The sequence below is a fragment of the Paramisgurnus dabryanus genome, chromosome 1 (genome assembly GCF_030506205.2).
Source record: "Paramisgurnus dabryanus chromosome 1, PD_genome_1.1, whole genome shotgun sequence".
Lineage (NCBI taxonomy): Eukaryota > Metazoa > Chordata > Actinopteri > Cypriniformes > Cobitidae > Paramisgurnus > Paramisgurnus dabryanus.
In genome coordinates this window covers 27,004,015-27,022,960 of record NC_133337.1, presented here as the reverse complement: position 1 = coordinate 27,022,960, position 18,946 = coordinate 27,004,015, and the positions used below count along the sequence as shown (strand labels likewise).

The following is an 18,946-nucleotide window of genomic DNA, read 5'->3' as shown; positions in this document are numbered from 1 at the left end:
AAGCATTTCCTCCTAACGTACAAATAATTGCATGCAAGTTTTTATTAAAGGCAATTCTTAAATGATTCATCCTTCATCACTTTGGCTTCATATCAGCATCATGTACAAAATGTGTTTGTGCAATGTGTCTTTACCAGTTGAAAAGGTCCCGGAGTCTTCAGGTGTTGATTAAAATACTCCAGTAAATGTAATTCATCTAAAGGCAGACAACGAGCGTTCGGCCAATCACAGCCACCGTACTGCAGCACAAATTTGATTAATTACAAGACATATTATTCATTTAATTTATAATTTGTGTTATATCAAGATTAGCAATGATGGTTAACCTTAATCAGGTTCTCTTTCTGTGTGCCGATTGAAGATCTGAGTCCCGCAGCCTCACTGTTGCATGCTGGGAAAAGCAGTTTCAAGACATCTTCTAGCATATATTCTTTGGTGATCTGTCCATCAAAGTATGGATCCCTCATATCATCAAAATGTAGATCAGTCCGAAGCTGAAACAAAAAAATGCATACACCTGATACATAAAAGCATGAGCATGTGTATAGATGTGCTGCCATCTACTGGCCATATTGAGAACTTGCATAAATGACTTTACAAGCAGACTGTTTTTACTACTCGTGAAAAATTTGCATAAAGTAAAAAAATTTAATAGCTGAATATTGAGAGCAATGTCAAAATAGAAACTTAAGAGCTTTGTGCGTGAGATAAAGTAGTGAACAACCAAATCATTATGTCCAAATATAATTATATCCTTAATCATTCTGCATAGAGACAGAAAACATCTGAATGTTTGTTTATACCTTTACCACCACTGGATGAAGAGAGGCGTTATAGTGCAATGAGAAGGTCAATAACTGAAAACATAGCTGACATCTGTGCACAAACAAACACAGACACAATTACACACAACAGGTTTTCATTATGTTATTAATAAAAAATGTATGCATGTGTGTGCATTACAGAAAATGATGACATTTGCTACAACTGTCATTCAAATGGCTTAAAACATACTTAACAGAGATTTAATGAAAATGTAAATATGCAAAATGGTTTCAGTAAGGGTCAAGTTTAAGGGAGAAAACATATCATTAGTTCAGTATTAAAAACATTATCATTATTACAGTGACTTTGCATTGATGTAGTGTATCTATATGTGTGTGCATGACATCTTTTTGTGACTACGGAAATGTAATAATTTTTAAAGAGAGAAAGAGACCTGGGTGAGGAGCTGCTCTCCTTCGTGGTGATTAAAGCAGCTGTCAGGATGTTACCGATGACATGTTTCATGTGCACAATGGCTTTATGAGAGAGATCAGGACCCAACCTTTCTCTAAAAAAGACCTGCAACTGAAAGACAGAATAAAACAGAATATGTATCTCAGTCCAAATGCATCATAAATAAATAAATAAATAAATACATGTATTAATTTATTAATTTATTATATAAATAAATAAATAAATAAATTAATTAATAATAAATAAATAAATAAATTTAAGGGCTGCTTAATTATGGTAAAAATCGTAAACACGATTATTTAACACAGTTATTATTGACTTTATTGATTATTATTATCCATGTATTAATTAATTATTTTTAATTATTAATTATGTTTATATATATATATATATATATATATATATATATATATATATATATAAACATGCATTTATTTACCTTTTTATTAAGCAAGTGTTGCAATAGGCTACACGTCAAAGCCATAGTGCCTTTAGAAGTGCCTTACAAACACATCAGTCTAGCGGCATGCGATTTATATTTTAATTGCACAATATTCGTGTTTTACCTCAATTATCTTGTCTTTGTAATTGTTTGCATCAAAATTTGAAAAAAAAAAATAATTAATTGCACAGCCCTAATATTATATATACAACACTTCATGTCACTGCTTTATTTAATCATGTGAGAGAAACCTTACCATTGCACAGCAAACATGATCCATCAACACTAGAGGAAGTAGCACGCAGCTGAGATGTGATGACACAGTTGTGCCAGTAGAGGGCGCTACAGTAAAAGTTCTGCTTGTGCATTTAAGTTCCCTGTTTATTTGTCATGTTGACAAGATGCCTGATATAAAACTTAAATATAATATAAATATAGTGTATGTGTGAAAGTATGTTTTAAAGTGCAGATTGTAAACTATTGCATTTGTGAATGAGAGTATTAGTATGTAAAGTATTGTGTAGCATGTTTATTGCATAGGTTAGACATTGTCTTAAACCCAGCGACACTACACAAGTTTACTTAGCTCTCTAAATGTAAACATATCATAGATTTCTTTTATGTATGCACAGTGTTTATATTGAGGAGGAGCTGGGGTTCTATGGGCATTAAAGGCGGGGTGTGTGATTATTGAAAAACACTTTGGAAAAGGGAGTCTACCAAAACACACTTGTAGCCAATCAGCAGTAAGAAGTGTGTCTACAAAGGGTTTGGATACGACTGCTTACGAAGCTCTACGCGTGTTACATAAAAACCAGAGCGGAGCCAACAGACTCATGCAGACTTTATAGTTATCTGCTTGTTTGTCAGGCTCTTATATCAACCCGTGAAACTCAGTAAATGGGTTCTGTGTTTTATTAGATCTGAATGTGCCTTCCAGCTGTTTACAAGAATCAGATTGCAACCTCTTAAGAAATCTGGCATCAAACACACACAGTTCAATTGCAATGAAAGCGGTGTTTCACAGCTGCAAAAGCCTAACAAATATCACATGGGGAATAAATGCTTAAGCGAGCCCTCGTCATCCATAAACAGGAGCGCAGAGATCTAAACCGCAATATAAGACTGATGTGCCCGATGTGATTTGAAAATGCTGAAAGGTTTCCAATAAGAAATTAAAAACTGATTTGAAGATTGAGTTCAAGCAATGTTTTGTTTTATTTGAAAGTTAACGCTGCACAGTTTCTCATTCACCGGCGATGACATTTTCTTACCTCAGTGGTATAACTGTTTTTGTCTGGGTGGGTTTTGACCAGAACAGTGTGGTGGACGAACGCTGTCAGCGGTGTTGCAGAAGTAACCAGGACGTATAAATTCACAGTGGCGTTCAGATTGCGATCGTCTAAATGTCCGCCTTGAATCGGCCGTGTCCTGTGGGATTATGAAAGCAAGTAATGCAAAAAATATCAGGACCATATAGATCAAGTATGTAATACTTGTAATATTTCAGTACCTTAATATCCTTTTCAACAACCTTAACAAGTTTACTTTAATATTTTGCATGTAAATTTTAAATATGTCACGACAAACTATATATTGTTGGAAAGGTCTAAGAATGCAGTTTTTATATTTCAAAACCTTTAAGCAGAAATAATAATGCTTTGACAGTAATTTATTAATTTGTGACAAGAGTATGCAGCAAACCGTTGACACCTAGTGGCCGTTGTTGGTAAAACCACTAAAAGTGCAACGCAAACCTTATTTTTTGTGATAATTTGATGTACAAAATATATTTTATTGCATTATTTTATTTATTACAATAAATCTAAACTACTATAACAATTCTTTGTTTAATATTTTCACCCCCAGCACTTCCATCAAAAAAAAAACTTTCGTAAGTCTTTTTCTTAACGGTTTCACTGCTATTGACGAGTATTCTCATCAATTAAGAGAAAAAAAGTGTTTCTGAAGAATTTTTATGTTAATCTGCAATACCGCGATTATCCACGCTTATATTTATATATTTAAAAAATGAATCAAAAACGTTATTTACTAATTTTAAACTTTGTGTATGTTTTGATAATCGTTCTGAATCTGATCTCTTAACAAAATTCCTTCACAAAAAATGCAATTATTTCAGCTTTTTGCTAAAAAAATATTTTTAAAGAAAAATACCCATATTTAAGAGTTTATAAGCAGAAAAAAATATAGATTGGATGAAAATTTGTTCCTGTTTCGTTTGCATCAATGCATCTCCATAGAGAAAAAAATGGTATAAGCAAGTGAAAAAAGTCTTTGCCGCATTTCTGACTGCTCATTTCTCACAGACGTAACATAACTGACCGTTCATCTGTAACGGTGTATTGGTTTCCCTCTCGTGGTGATGTGGATGGAGAGCAGGCAGATGGGAGGATGGGTAAAATCACTCCTGAGATGAAAAACAGAAGAGAGGAGAGAGTCAGAGGAAAACACATAGCACATATTACAGCCATCTGGACCAGCAGACTGAAGCTACCCCAGTACTTTCCACAAATACCTCCAGACCGTTAGTCTATCATACACATAACAGATTATTACAAGTTTAAAGGTGCCAAAGAATGCATTGAAATAATCTGTGAAATTGTTCTCTGAAATCTACATAAAAGGTTTGTGGCTTTATTAAGTGCAAAAATGATCTTGAAACAGTTTTAAGGATGAAATATATGTACCTTTAGAATTAAATGGTCTTTTATTACCTTATTTGAAAGGGTCATGAATAATAATGTTAATAATAATAACGTATTTTTGGAGGCAAAACCCAGAAACGAGTTAGCATTTTAGTCTCGAAGTCAATGGGTTTTTTGAATGGTCCTTATATTAGCATTGGCCAAAATATTTATATTTTTAATCTACGACATAAAAAACACATCAGTAATACGTTGTCGGGGACTTTAAACATCATCACGCATAATGATCTCAAAAACAACGCAATGTGTTTGAAAGAACTGTCGGAAGATTGGTGGTCATGACTTTGATGTAGTTCGCTTGTAGCCTAATGGGGCGTACACACCAAACATGAATTCAACAATTTTTGAGAGTAAATTTTGCCTCCAACGCGTCCTCGCGCAAGTTGAAAATATTCAACTCAAGCAAAAAATTATCATGACACAAAGTTAAATCACACAAGTAATCTCGAGCAAGGATCGCGATGCTTTGTATTTGGTGTGTACGCAGCATAATGTGGGACTTGAAACGTCATTTCGCATCACACACCAAACACGAATTCAACAATTTGTGTGAGTAGATTACATACAAAGTCAATGCAAAGACTTGAATAGACGCAAGTTGTGCTGGGCGATGAGAATTACGTGAATTTGGTGGCGCGATTTCTGCAAAAACGCAATATTTGCCTCAAACGCGCCTTAACTCAAGTTAAAAATATTCAAATCAAGCAAAAAATTTGCATGACACAAAGTTAAATCACGCAAGAATCGTGATGCTTCGCATTTGGTGTTTATGCAGCATAATGTGGCGTACCCACCAAACGCGAATTCAATGATTTGTGCGAGTAGATTACATACAACGTCAATTCAAATACGCAAACAGACGCAAACAGACGCAAACTCTTGCGGGACGATGAGAATGACGCGAATTGGGCAACGAGATTGCTGCGAAAACACGCTATATTCGCCTCAAACGCGTCTTCGCGCAAGTTAACATATTCACATGACATGAAGTTAAATCCCGCTATTAATCTAGAGCGTGGAACGCAATACTTCGCGTAAGCAGAATAATGTGGCGTACACACCAAACGCGAATTCAACGATTTGCACGTGTAAATTACAAACAAAGTTAATGCAAAGATGCAAATAGACGCAAACTCTGGGCGGCGCGATTGCTGTGAAAATACGCAACATTTGCATCAAACGCGTCTTCGCGCAAGTTGAAAATATTCACATGACACAAAGTTAAATCCCGCTGGTAATCTAGAGCGAGGAATGCAATGCTTTGCGTTTGGTGTGTAAGCAGAATAAGGTTAGCTTTTAATTAAATGTTCAGTTAATGTAAGTGTCATTAACTTATAATAAACAATAAGCTTACTTTTTGCGATAATCCAAAAGTCTGTATATGCTTTTTGGGGAGTTTGCAAACAAAATCTATACAAAATCTGCCACACAGCTCTCAAACAAAACTACGGTACAAAAAACGTATGCATGTCTCTCATCTATACACCCCAATGATTCAAAAGTGAACCCACACACTAAACCACAGGGGCCTGTTTCAAACCCCAAAACCTAACAAACATTTAATGAAAAACACCAGAATCTCCCAAACCTTTGCTTCTGCTTAAGTCCCGCTTACTCCCAACTCAAGCATGTGGACTAAGTTGAGTTTACATTCATCTAGGTCACTGACCCGTCCGTGTCGTGTGTGTTTATTCACCCTATGTATCGGCCTTCAGATATGATTATAAAGAGGACACAAACGTTCCCCCTCGAACCCTTAACACCAGGACTCAATCGCCCGTGTTTCTGTGGGCGCAGGGCCAACAGGAAAGACAATATTGTTTCAGAGCCGAAAACAAAGACTTCATTGCTGATGCTGGGCGTTCTGGGGCAGCGGGTGACAATCGGTCATTATATGACCCTCAAAAACGTAGGCACAGTTCTTGAAAACTTCTGAGGTTTTCCAGAGGTGATGAACATAATTGGCTCTACAAAGCTAAATGAAATAAGCAAGATCAACTTCAAAGGGCTTTGCTTTGTAAACACGGCTCTTTCATGAACTTAAGAAGGAATTTTCTTTTCTTGTGGATGTTGAATTAGCTGTGGTGAGATATTAAAAGTCATTTACGCTGTGCATTTACTGTTTAATACCTTTACACACAGTAAATACCACCCCTGACACGAACCTTTTATAAGTAATTACAGAGATGAATAGACTCCATTTAAAAGACTGAGTTACAAACTTCTGACTGACTGCGTGTAAGCAGAATTGCGACTGTGCTTTGATTATTTCAAGTTTATTTTAACTTTTTTTTTCTCTCGGTTTATTGCATAACTTAATATTTCTTCCAAAAATCAACATTGCAGGAATTTTCTAGACTTGGTCTATATTTATTGATCACACAGCCAGCCTGATCTCACAGGAGTTCATATGTATTTTATGAGTTGGCTAATTCGTATGAATTCAAACAAAGTTAATGGTACAAAAATGTATGATTATATAAAAAGTAATAATGTATCCCCACCCCTAACTCCACCCTCTAACCCCAAAGTCACGCGAAAGGTAATCATACAAAAATGTATGGATGTGGTCGTACGAATTATAAAAATTAGTGTGGATTTTTATAACTCAATCTGCAGTTCATTTCAGAGATTGCATCCAGAGGTCACATTTATGGGCCATTGTGGTCTCATTTAAAGGAGACATTTCATGAAAATCTGCATTTTTTTTATTTTAAGTGCTATCATTATGTCCCAGTGCTTCTATCAACCGAGGAAAAAGTGAAATAGATCAACCCAGTAACTTAGTTTTGGTAAACCATTCTCTGCAAGCATGTGAAAAATAAGGTAATTGAAATATGGCTCCCCTTGTGATGTCAGAAGGGGATCTTATTATAATAATGCCACCCCTTAATCTGTACTATCCAATCACAGCACTGACATTTAGTGCAAAGAGAGAGAAAATAATTGACAGCACAATTGACAGCACAATTCAATTTCAACAAATCACCATTATGGTGATCCGTGTTTGCTTCATCAGCTCATTTGCATTTAAAAGAACAAAACCAAAAACATCATATTTTTGTTCACACCTACAAAGTGGCAATTTTAACATGTTATAATAAAATATCTATGTAATATTTTGAGCTAGAACCTCAAATACATACTCTGGGGACACCAAAGATTTATTTGACATTTATTTCACAAAAGTTTTGTGAAATCTCCCCTTTAAGCAATCGTGATAACAGGCAACCAAGCTGTCGAAATACACTTTTGGTTAAATTGGTTAAAATTACTATCTTACTTAGTATCTTTGTCTTTTAATTAAATTGAATCAAGATACATTTTATTGATTAGCAAAATGACCCAAAGAAAGAATCAATTTTTTTTCTTAACCTATTGGCAGATATTTTTGCTTGTTTTAAGCTCAAATTCACTTAAATTTGACATTGTTTTGTCTTAAAACTAAACTTATTTCCTTAAATAATTTAGCTCAACATAAATGCATCTGGATTTAAGAATTTTTAGATATAAAAATACTTAGTAAGAAAGTCATTTTTTTGCAGTGCTTAATCTGCACTTTAAGTCATCCTTGAAAACATATTTATTTTCCTTAGCTTTTAACACTCCCTGATTTTATTTATTTTGTAAAGAATTGTTGTCTTCCTAGTTGTTTTTTTATGTTTTTATAGAGATTGAATTGTGTTTTTATTTGATCAACAGCACTTTGGTCAGCTTCAGCTGTTTTAAATGTGCTTTATAAATAAAAGATTGACTGACTGATTAATTGAAACCAAAACAAAAACATGAAAGGCACATTTAAAAAGATAATATCTTGATACAGCCTTATTTTTCAGAGAAACAGATATGTGAACTTTGCATGTTTCCTAAATATCTATGAATACATTATAATATTCTTTAGTACAGTCAATACTCCTCTAAAGTTTAATGCCTAGAAATGTTTGTCAAACTTCATGTCTTTCTACTCAGCACTGCTCACCTGCTAACTTGCTGTCAGTCAAAAACCGGCAGACTCCACCCATGTCCAGAAAGGCTCCAGAAAATGCTGGTATAATGTTAACCTGTAATGAGATTTGAGAGGCAAATTTAGACCACGTAGTTTGATAAACATTTTAAAAAATATGCTTTTCTCTAATTCCTTAAAATCTTTTTGAAATGACTTATTTGGGAATTTCTTAAAACCTCAGAGAGTAAGTAGCAGTTGTTCTTGGATGATGTCCAGAACTAAAACTGGCCCATGATGATACTCTTAACAGCTGGGATATTTAAAGGCATACTGTATAGCCTAAAGAAAATCCTATGATTTTATGGGGATTACTAAACACAGCTTTCATATGAATTATAAATAAAGTGGGAGTTTTGGGGTTTCCAGCATGAGCTGGAATGTTGAGAAGATGTGTTCCTGTTTTCCTGAGGCACTGTTTTCATAAACATTCCCTTTGAATCTCAAACCAGGCCTTTTTTCATGGGCAAGAAGCAAGTTTGACTTCTCTTTCAAAGTTTGTGATCTATTACTACTGAAATGATAATTTTGCATTATAAAGTGAACTCTCTTCAAAACCATTCCAAAGCAAGGAAGTGGGCGGTCTTACCCTCTGGTGGTACTGCGGATGGGCAAAGTTGATTTTTCGCAGGCAACTTTTTTCTGAGCCTTTTAGACACACCAAGGCGGACCAGTCTCTTCCATCTGTATAAAAAAATGAGATCAAATATGCTGAGCACAGTCAGCCAAAAGCGGATGTTAAGAGACAAACAAAGAGTTAAATGAGGATGGATGATAAATCCAAAAAAATTTACAAAAAGTTTTAAAATAAAGGTAGCCCAAATTCATGATAACCCCTTATGAACCTTAAAATAAGGACAAAAGTGGATTACATAACAGTAAGGCAGCTATGAAGAAATTGAGGCGCAGCCAATTTTCCTTTCGATTTCTTTCCACTAGTTTGCATTCCTACCCCAAACCTGCACTAAAGTAAATGATAAAGTTTAAAGGACTGACACTCATGGTTTCCATCGAGACATAAAAGAAACGTAGCCGCCATGGCACCTCTCTGAATGCAAATGTGAATGATTTATGAGTGTGTTTGAATGCCCCAAAATCAGGACCAGAGGTTCAGACGCCCAATTAGTCACCTAGTGCTACAATCTGTTCACTTGAATCGAGATCTGTAAGGCCTCGCGACAGCTCATATCCCGTATCCAATTACACAGGCCTTTGTGAAAACTGTCAAATGCCTTTAAAAGGCTATTTATTTTGCCATGATTAACCGAACAAAACACAAAAAACTCCAAACACTGCACAAAGAGCACAACAGCAAAACATCACTGTATAAACATTACAGTATTGTCCTAAACACACGTTTAAAGAGGACATTTCACAAGACTTTTTAAGATGAAAAAATTAAATCTTTGGTGTCCCCAGAGTGCGTACGTGAAGTTTTAGCGGAAAATACCCCACAGATAAATTATTATAACATGTTAAAATTGACACTTTCCTTATTAATGCAAATGAGCTGATGCAAACACTGATCGCCATAATGGTGGTTTGTTGAAATTGAAACTCAATTGTGCTGTCAATTATTTTCTCTCATTTCTAGGTTGATAGAAGCACTGGGGACCCAATTATATGTAAACATGGAAAAAGTCAGATTTTCATTATAGGCCCCCTTTAAGACTGAAGTATAGTTTGTTTTTTAATGCATACACGAGCGCACACACGCATTCGATCGCACAGCCTTGCAAAGCAAACTTAATTTGACTCCTATGCATTCACAAACGTTTGGTTCATGCACATTGCGACAAATTGCAATACCTCTCCTGGCCTACATTTTCCTGTATGCATGTACGACCTACAAGTACAAAGTATGCATGGTTGCACAAATGTCACCCTTGCGTCCGCGTAAAAACTGAACTACACATTTCAGAATATTTCTGTTTCTTTTTTTGATCATCTGTTATTACTTTTTCTGTTTTACTGAGCATATGTCTTCTATTTGTTTGTTTTTTTGGCCCTGCCTTTGTTTCAGTTTATTTGTTTCATCTGCTCATCTCATTACTTGCCTGATTTATGTCTCCACCTAATCTCTTTATGCTGTTACGGCTTTTTCACCCTATGGGTCCTGTTGGTTTTAGACTTTGGCTTTGCACCTGTTTCCCAGTCTATTGTTTGTTATTGCCCCAAAAAACTATTTCATTGCTTTCTACACTACATGCTAAGGTTTAACAGAAATCCTAAATTCAACTGGCAAAAGAATCAGATTTAGAGTTAAAGGTGTAAAAAAGTTGCATTAACTTTACTTCCATATTGTGACGTATTTCAAGTGAAATATGAGGAAAGAAAAATAGTGGGCGTGGCTTGTGTTTTCCACTTTTAATCGATTGGATTCAAAACTCATAGCAGACAAGATCGTTGGAGGAGGCGGAGTCAACGGATGCTCCGCCCAAGTGGTCTAGCTGACATCATCAGAGAATGATCGCCACAAGGAGGGCAGAAGTACATTTTCAGATTTTGATTAATTTAAAGTTTATAAATAAAAAAAGGACCCACACAGATTTATAATGAACACTGCAATATTCCATAAAAAATAAGAATAGTCTGTTTTGATTTCATAGGGACTTTAAAGCTTTGAATATTTAATAGGAATGTTTGTTGAGCCATGAACCCAACTTCGAGTGTGCGTGTATTCGTATTCATATTGTTTTAATCTTTTGGAAATGAATCCCCTTGTTTATTGTGCCAAAAATGCTGCTTTAAATGTGAGTGAGAAACTAGAAAGCACATCTGGTAGTTATTGTGGCAGTCAGGAAATGGCCTGGTGTGCATTTTGGCTTGAAGTCCAAACATTGATGCCTGGGTGCAGTCCCAGCCCAAACTACAGGAAGTCCTGTTTATAGCCAGAGGGAATCATGGGAAACCGGCCCTTACGTTCCCTCCACTATCATCACAGTTTCAGCCAATTCCTTATTCAAATAATGTTGTCAACAGTTCACGATTTTCGTTAATTCAATACATTTACAGAAAAGCACAGAGAGATCGAACGCTCCAGGCCTTTAGTGCCAAAGTCAAGTCTGCAGCCATTACTGCTACATACTGAGCAGCCCATAGATAAATAAATGTCTCCATTACTGACTGCATAACTGTCACCACATGTGAATCTGTCATCAAACACTACACACAAACACTATCTCAGATCTTCATGTGCCAGAAATGAAAAGACATTGGCAACCTCACTGATGCCTTCCAGCCATAAGAATAATGTGTGTTTTATCAGTTGTGTGTGTGTGTGTGTGTGGAGGGGGAGGAGCTGTTGCCCTGATGACCTCATAAGGCTTTTGTTCTAGACAGCGTGTGGTTGGCAGTCCTGCTCGTCAATCTCATTGACAGACAGCTGTTGACAACCTGTCCTCGGTCGCAAACTAACACCTGCTTGGATCCTCACGCACAAGGCTATTGTTGTTTGCAGGTATGGGTCCATAATGATGTCAGCAGATGACCTATTCAACATACGTGGCAATAAGTTTGTTTAAAAATTTTGTTGAAATCAATACAGATGCGGATACAAGGGTCTCTATGACTGCATGTATATGAATGAATCCATACAGCACACTTCACTTCATAGACTTTCATATGAATGACCTCCCTGTCCAGAGTCATGACCTGTGGGAAGGTATTTAGGACTCCTGCTGAGACTGTGAAGTAGTGTTCAGAGGGAACATTATTAACCCTTAAACTATCTGACAGTAAAAGCAAACCTTTAAGATTATGAACTGCATAACAAATCAATGCATTGACAGTACTGTATGCTTAACTTAGCCTATAATGTATTAACATGATACACAACAGTCAATATTCAGCTCTGCTTCTAATACTGCTTACTAATGTACATGCATAATAGTGTGCATGTTTTGTATACTGCATACTAGTGCATATCTCTTTTATGCTGCATACTAATGGACATGTTCTCTATGCTGCATACTAGTGCACATTTTTCTGTAAATGTCATACTAATGTACATGCATACTAGTGCACAAATTTTGTATACTACTTACTAGTGCACATTTTCTGTATACTGCATACTAATGTACATGCACAATAGTGTAGATCTTCTGTATGCTGTATACTAGTGCAATTTTTTCTGTATACTGCATACTAATGTACATGCACACTAATGCAGATCTTCTGTATGCTGCATATTGTTGCACATGTTCTGTATGCTGCATATAGTGCACATTTTTCTGCATACAGCGTACTAATGTTTATTCATACTAGTGTGCAGGTTTTGTATACTGCATACTAGTGCAGATCTTCTGTATGCTGCATATTATTGCACATGTTCTGTATGCTGCATACTAGTGCACATTTTTCTGTATACTGCATACTAATATACATTCATACAAGTGCAGATCTTTTGTATGCTGCATACTAGAGCACATTTTTTCTGTATACTGCTTACTTATGTTCATTCATACTAGTGTGCAGGTTTTGTATACTGCATACTAGTACAGATATATTGTATGCTGCATACTAATGGACATGTTCTGTATGCTGCATACTAGTGCACATTTTCTGTATATGGCATACTAATGTACATGCATACTAGTGCAGATCTTCTGTATGGTGCATACTAGTGCACATTTTTCTGTATACTGCATACTAATGTACATGCATACTAGTGCAGATCTTCTGTATGGTGCATACTAGTGCACATTTTTCTGTATACTGCATACTAATGTACATGCCTACTAGTGCAGATCTTCTGCATGCTGCATAATATTACACATGTTCTGTATGCTGCATATAGTGCACATTTTTCTGTATACAGCATACTAATATAAATGCATACTTGTGCAGATCTTTTGTATGCTGCTTACTACTACACATGCTCTGTATGCAGCATACTAATGTACGTGCATACTAGTACACAAATTTTGTATTCTGTATACTAGTGCATATCTCTTGTATGCTGCAAACTAATGCACATGTGCTGTATGCTACTAGTGCACATTATTCTGTATATGGGATACTAATGTACATGCATACTAGGGCCCAAATTTTGTATATTGCATACTAGTGCACATTTTTCTGTATACTGCATACTAATGTACATGCATATTAGTGCAGATCTTCTGTATGCTGCATACTATTACACATGTTCTGTATGCTGCAAACAGTGCACATTTTTCTGTATACAGCATACTAATGTTTATTCATACTAGTGTGCATGTTTTGTATACTGCATACTAGTGCAGATCTTCTGTATGCTGCATATTATTGCACATGTTCTGTTTGCTGCAATTTTTCTGTATAAGGCACACTAATGTAGCTGCATACTAATACGCACATTTTGTATACTGCAATACCAGTGCACATTTTCTGTATATGGCATAGTAATGTACATGCATACTAATACGCACATTTTGTATACTGCATACTAGTGCAGAACTTCTGTATGCTGCATATTATTGCACATGTTCTCTATGCTGCATACTAGTGCACATTTTACTGTATTTTTGCATACTAGTGCACGTTTTCTGTGCATTGCATATATTTTTAAAGCAGTTGTAATGTGTTTTATACTATTTTATTGTATGTTACATAGGTGTCATGTGACCTCACTGTATTTCATGTTTAACATATTACATACTTTGGTGCAAAAATATTAGTATTGTAGAGTTTAAACATACCCATCTGTATTATGTTTGCATGCATTATGCTCAGTATAGGCTTGTGTTTGTTCAAAACAGCATAAACTATACTTCTCTAGTGATTTGCATATAGTATAGTGTGCATAGTATGCATCAGATATACTGTAGTGTATGCATTAAAATACCCAGATGAATATTTTTACATGTACCCAAATATATATAAAATACACAATGTGCAAAAAATACAGCATCCCACAATGCAATGCACTTGACTTGACCTTTCCAATCTCTCACCTCTTCTGTTCTGTCTAAGTAAAGAACTAGTCTCTGCGTAACGGGCCTGGTCCACACGATAACCCTGCTGTTGTAGGACTCTCTGGTAGAGCTGAACCTCGGTGTCCGTTGGAGAGATTTGGCCCGTTAGAATAATGGCCTTTCCCATACAGTTGCGCCCCGACTGTTGAATCTAAGAGACCAAAACACAAGAAAACTGTTTAGTAACTTATAGGATGTGCTTGTCCATACAATGTAGTGCCAAAATGTTGGGGTCTTGTAAGTGGTTGCAATTTAACTAGTATAATAATCAACAATCTTATACAGTGAACAATCATCCGAATGAGCTACATCAGGGAACAAATTTTCCCTCAGGTTTCATCACATGAAGATCACATGAAGATGTGAAGATCACAACAGCAGGAGCTAATCTGAAAGACAGATGGGCGAACCAAAGTTCCCATAATGCAGTGTACCGTGGTAATGACCTCTGTGGGCCATCAGGTAAGAAGGAGTGAACCATGTTTTCTCTGACAGCAAGATCAGAAGAGCCTGGGAATATTTAGACAAAATTGTCTTATTAAACTCCCTGAGTAACCACTCCTAAACAGCACACGGTCCTTCAATTTTGTGTTGCGTAACCGAATGAGAGGAACGCAGAGTTATTTGGGAATGGAGCGTGTGCTTGAGAAAGGAAAGGGAGGGTTTTCCTCTTCTTCAGCTTGGATGAGTCAGTTTCCCTTCCTGGATTGCTCTCTCTTTCTCTCTCACACACACTTTTCTAAGCAACTGGACTTATTTTAAAGGAGGAATGTCATCCATATGTAGGGTGGAAAATATATTAGGCCATATGGAAACCACCTAGCAACCATCCTAAGCAGTGACCATCCTCATCGCCCAGCCATCATGGTGGTGAGTTTTCCACGGTCATGCAAAACTGAGAATTTCCTCCAAAGTCTCTTTTTTATCTTCATCACCTACTTAACTTTCCATTTAATTTATCAACTCCAAATAAAACAAGAGGCAGCCTATACTTATCCATCCATACATACTTTACAACTTCTTTCTCTCTCTGTCCCCTACATCACCCAGTCTGGTTTCTTCTTTCCGTCTCGGAGGAGACCTCAGGCGGTGAACGTTAATCTAAAGCATGCAATTACTGGACTGCATTCATTTGGCTCCTCGTATCTGCGGTCCACGACGCAAACATCATTACTTCATTAGAGAGCAGCCAAAACAGCCCAGTGCTCAAAGCAGGTAATAACAGCCAATGAGAAACGTCACACGAAAACCGAGCGAGATGAAAAGGAAGTATGGAGAAAGAGAAAAGCACATCTAACTCAAAGAGCTGAGGGAGCAGCATGATACATTAACTGTAATAAGGTCTGAAATTAAATCAGCTGTGCACACAACATTAAATCATCTCGGGGAAATCATCATACGATTCCCAAAGCATATAAACAGAAGATGGTTATCGTGCGTATAAATATTAATTTAGTCTTCCGGTGCAGAGATATTTGGAAAGGCGGTTACATCACAGGTGCAAGCCTGACATACAGTACAGTATGAAGGAAGGCCATGGGTTTTGAATGCCATACAAATCAAACTTGTGTTTTATAGTGATTGTATGCGAGAGACGGCGTTGACCTTGTTTTGGTATGTGTGCAACTAAACACCAAAGAGTTCGGACTAAAAATACTACTACTATCTTTAATGGCCAACGTCCTGACACTGTCCACATAAGGTCAAGATCTTTATAATAGACATTGCACAGAAAAACATGCAAATACTGACAGAGAAATAAACAGCCACAAACAGTCAGATATATCGTACGCCAGGGGTCTTCAACCTTTTTGTGAGCAATGGCTATAAAACAATCTAGAGGGCTACTTTTTTGATATAGTTTACTCAAAACTTTGTTTTACTTCTTGATTTTATTTTACTTTACTTGTTGGTATGATTTATCATTGTTTAAAATGTTAACATGCATAAAAAACTAGCTAATATAAAAAATATGTAATAAATAAAAATTAAAATTGAGGCTATTAATAGAATGTGCTTTGGCGGGCAACTCACAGACTCCGTACGGGCAACCTGGTGCCCGCGGGCATCATGATGGAGACCACTGTATAATAAAGTTGCTTTAATTTCTCTATGGTTTTTACACTGCTGGTCATTGCATTATTCATAATTCAATGCCTCGTCGAAAATAACAAATGTTTTGGTTTCCTGTAATCTATGTGTTGAACCTTTGAAGTTGAAGTTTACCGGAAGTTACGTGCGGACCACGACAGCCGCTTCTTTATGTTGTTACTGCTGAAACCGTCTATATTTGAATTTAGTTGGACTGAATTTAATCTGGTCTTTATATAGGCCATATGGGAAAATTATATATTTTGAAATATATTTCCAAATATAAAACATTGGCCCAAAAATGTATGTGCTAAAATGTGCCGTATGGTTTAATTAAATGTAAAAGGGTTAAAATTTCAAAATTAATTTGCAGATTACTTGCATACATTCTCTTTTTTGATGACCAAGTCTAAAATTTCTGTTTTTTTTTCATTTTGAAAGAATATTTGGGGGATAATTGCAAAAATGTCAATGTGGTGTAACCGGTCTGTGTCAATTGGTGTAACTTGTATTTTTTTTTATGAAAATATAAATATATTCATTAAAAACGTGGAATAAAATATAATCATCTAGTTTAGTGTAATATGATTTTTTACATACATTTTTTACATCATTTGTCAAAGATTATTTAGAAAACAAAGTTGTTTTCATATATTTTTAAAGGCATTAAAATTTACATTTAGAAATAACTAATAAATGTATTTTCAAGTGATATTTTATAATGATTTTTTTTATGAGCTTTACGCTTAGCCTACATGCCATCAAGATATATATAATTTTTTAAATATTTCTCATTCTTTGGCGCAATTGGCGGTTACACCATCTTAAAATAAAATATCTTGCCAAATGTTTTTATTTACAAAAATTTATATTTCACCAATATATTTTTTGGCCATTTTTTGTAGTATATTTTAAAGCATTTATATTCACGTCACATTGGAAGAAAAACTTTGTATGTAACAAACTTGTAAACATAAAAGATTAAAAAAAAAACAGATTCAACTGCAAAAATATACTTATAATTTAATATTTTATACATACTTATATTTTTCCTGGCCAAAATATTAAAATGTGTATTCAATGTATATTTCTGCTGTATGGGCTGTACAATTAGAAATAATATATATAACAATATATTTAATTAAGCTTTACTTTCTACAAAAATGTATTTAGCATATATATTCAAAACATATTTTTGGTCAAAGAATTTTTTTGCCATATGGGTATTTTGCAACACAAGTTTTGTACTGTGTGTAAAGTACAAAATAAATCGATACACACCAACACCTGTACTCAGTCAAACAACTTAATCCTCAAATGCCCCTTGACCCCCCAAAAAATACACAAACATAAGCATACACACAGCTGACATAGACATAGTACAGCACAGACCACCCTGAGAGATACTCTGCTGAAAACTTACCCAAGAGTCGTACAAAGGTACGATCTTTTAAAGGTAGTGATTGTATTGTATCAGACGACGTACCATTGTGCGAAAATGTTTCAGTTTATGTCTACTGAAATATGCATTTAAAAGTGCAAGATTCAATGGATGGTAACTCATGGTAGTAATGCAGAAACATGAACGCTCTGGTAACGGCAGAGTATATAAAGACGTTTATGTGTGTGGTCTGAGTAACACTTGAGAAGTTAATGCCCGCGCCAAAACACAATTATCATCTCATAAAGTTTGATCTGATTCCTTACACCAGCAATGTGGAAAGACAAACATCATAATCCTCATTAGTACAAAGTCACTCGGATACAACAGTGTTCAGTACTACACGTCTCTCCCATCAACTTCTCAATGTTTATCTTTCAGAGTTCAGAAAAGTAATTTTTCTAATAAACTTTCTTCAGTGCAAAGAACATAATGGTCCTTGAATTCAATATTTTTTAATCTGTGTCAGTTCATCTGAACAAGTCCTTCACTTCAATGCTGGAGACGTGGAAGGAGGGCTGACGAAATGTGGCTTCTGTTAGTATTCAGCAGAGACCTCAAACTCTACTCGTCCATGCAGACTGAATAGTTTACTTGGCTAAAGGTTTGGCGTTAGCTCAACATTTTATTCAAGCTTTCCCCCACAAACTACTTCTTGTTTTTCCTTTTCTTCCTCCCCCTACACACATACCTCTCTCTCTCTCTCTCTCTCTCGGGACCCCATGTAAAAGGTTCAAAGGTTAATCATGGCTGTCCAGAAGCCCCCATATATAAAAATACTATTTTCTCTCTCTCTCCTACACACTGCAAACCACATCAAACGCATAACATACCAAACACCCTACACGATACAGTCAGTGTGCACTACTTAGACATGCTGACTTGTTCTCGCCCCACTCTTTAAAAACAGCAGACAATGAACTGTCAGCACACTTGAAGTGGACTACAACACGGGGTCTCTTTAGGGAGTCCAGGGTGACCACAGGCCTAATATAGGACGTGACATGTGTCGCATGTGTTAGACGGCAGGGAACCCGGTCTCCCGAC

General features: G+C 35.9%; 1 protein-coding gene across 1 annotated transcript in view; it reads right to left on the bottom strand.

Annotated features, from left to right (window-relative positions):
- The window catches only part of cped1 (cadherin-like and PC-esterase domain containing 1), a 55,376-nt gene that overhangs the window by 32,953 nt on the left and 3,477 nt on the right, over window positions 1-18,946 (bottom strand). Inside the window, exons 2-10 of the mRNA XM_073814343.1 lie at window positions 14,347-14,518; window positions 9,000-9,094; window positions 8,387-8,468; window positions 4,025-4,109; window positions 2,956-3,112; window positions 1,220-1,350; window positions 804-876; window positions 327-494; window positions 135-239 (exon numbers count right to left, since the gene is read on the bottom strand). Of these exons, the coding sequence (XP_073670444.1) occupies window positions 135-239; window positions 327-494; window positions 804-876; window positions 1,220-1,350; window positions 2,956-3,112; window positions 4,025-4,109; window positions 8,387-8,468; window positions 9,000-9,094; window positions 14,347-14,518 (1,068 nt within the window). The remainder of the gene's footprint in view (window positions 1-134; window positions 240-326; window positions 495-803; window positions 877-1,219; window positions 1,351-2,955; window positions 3,113-4,024; window positions 4,110-8,386; window positions 8,469-8,999; window positions 9,095-14,346; window positions 14,519-18,946) is intronic.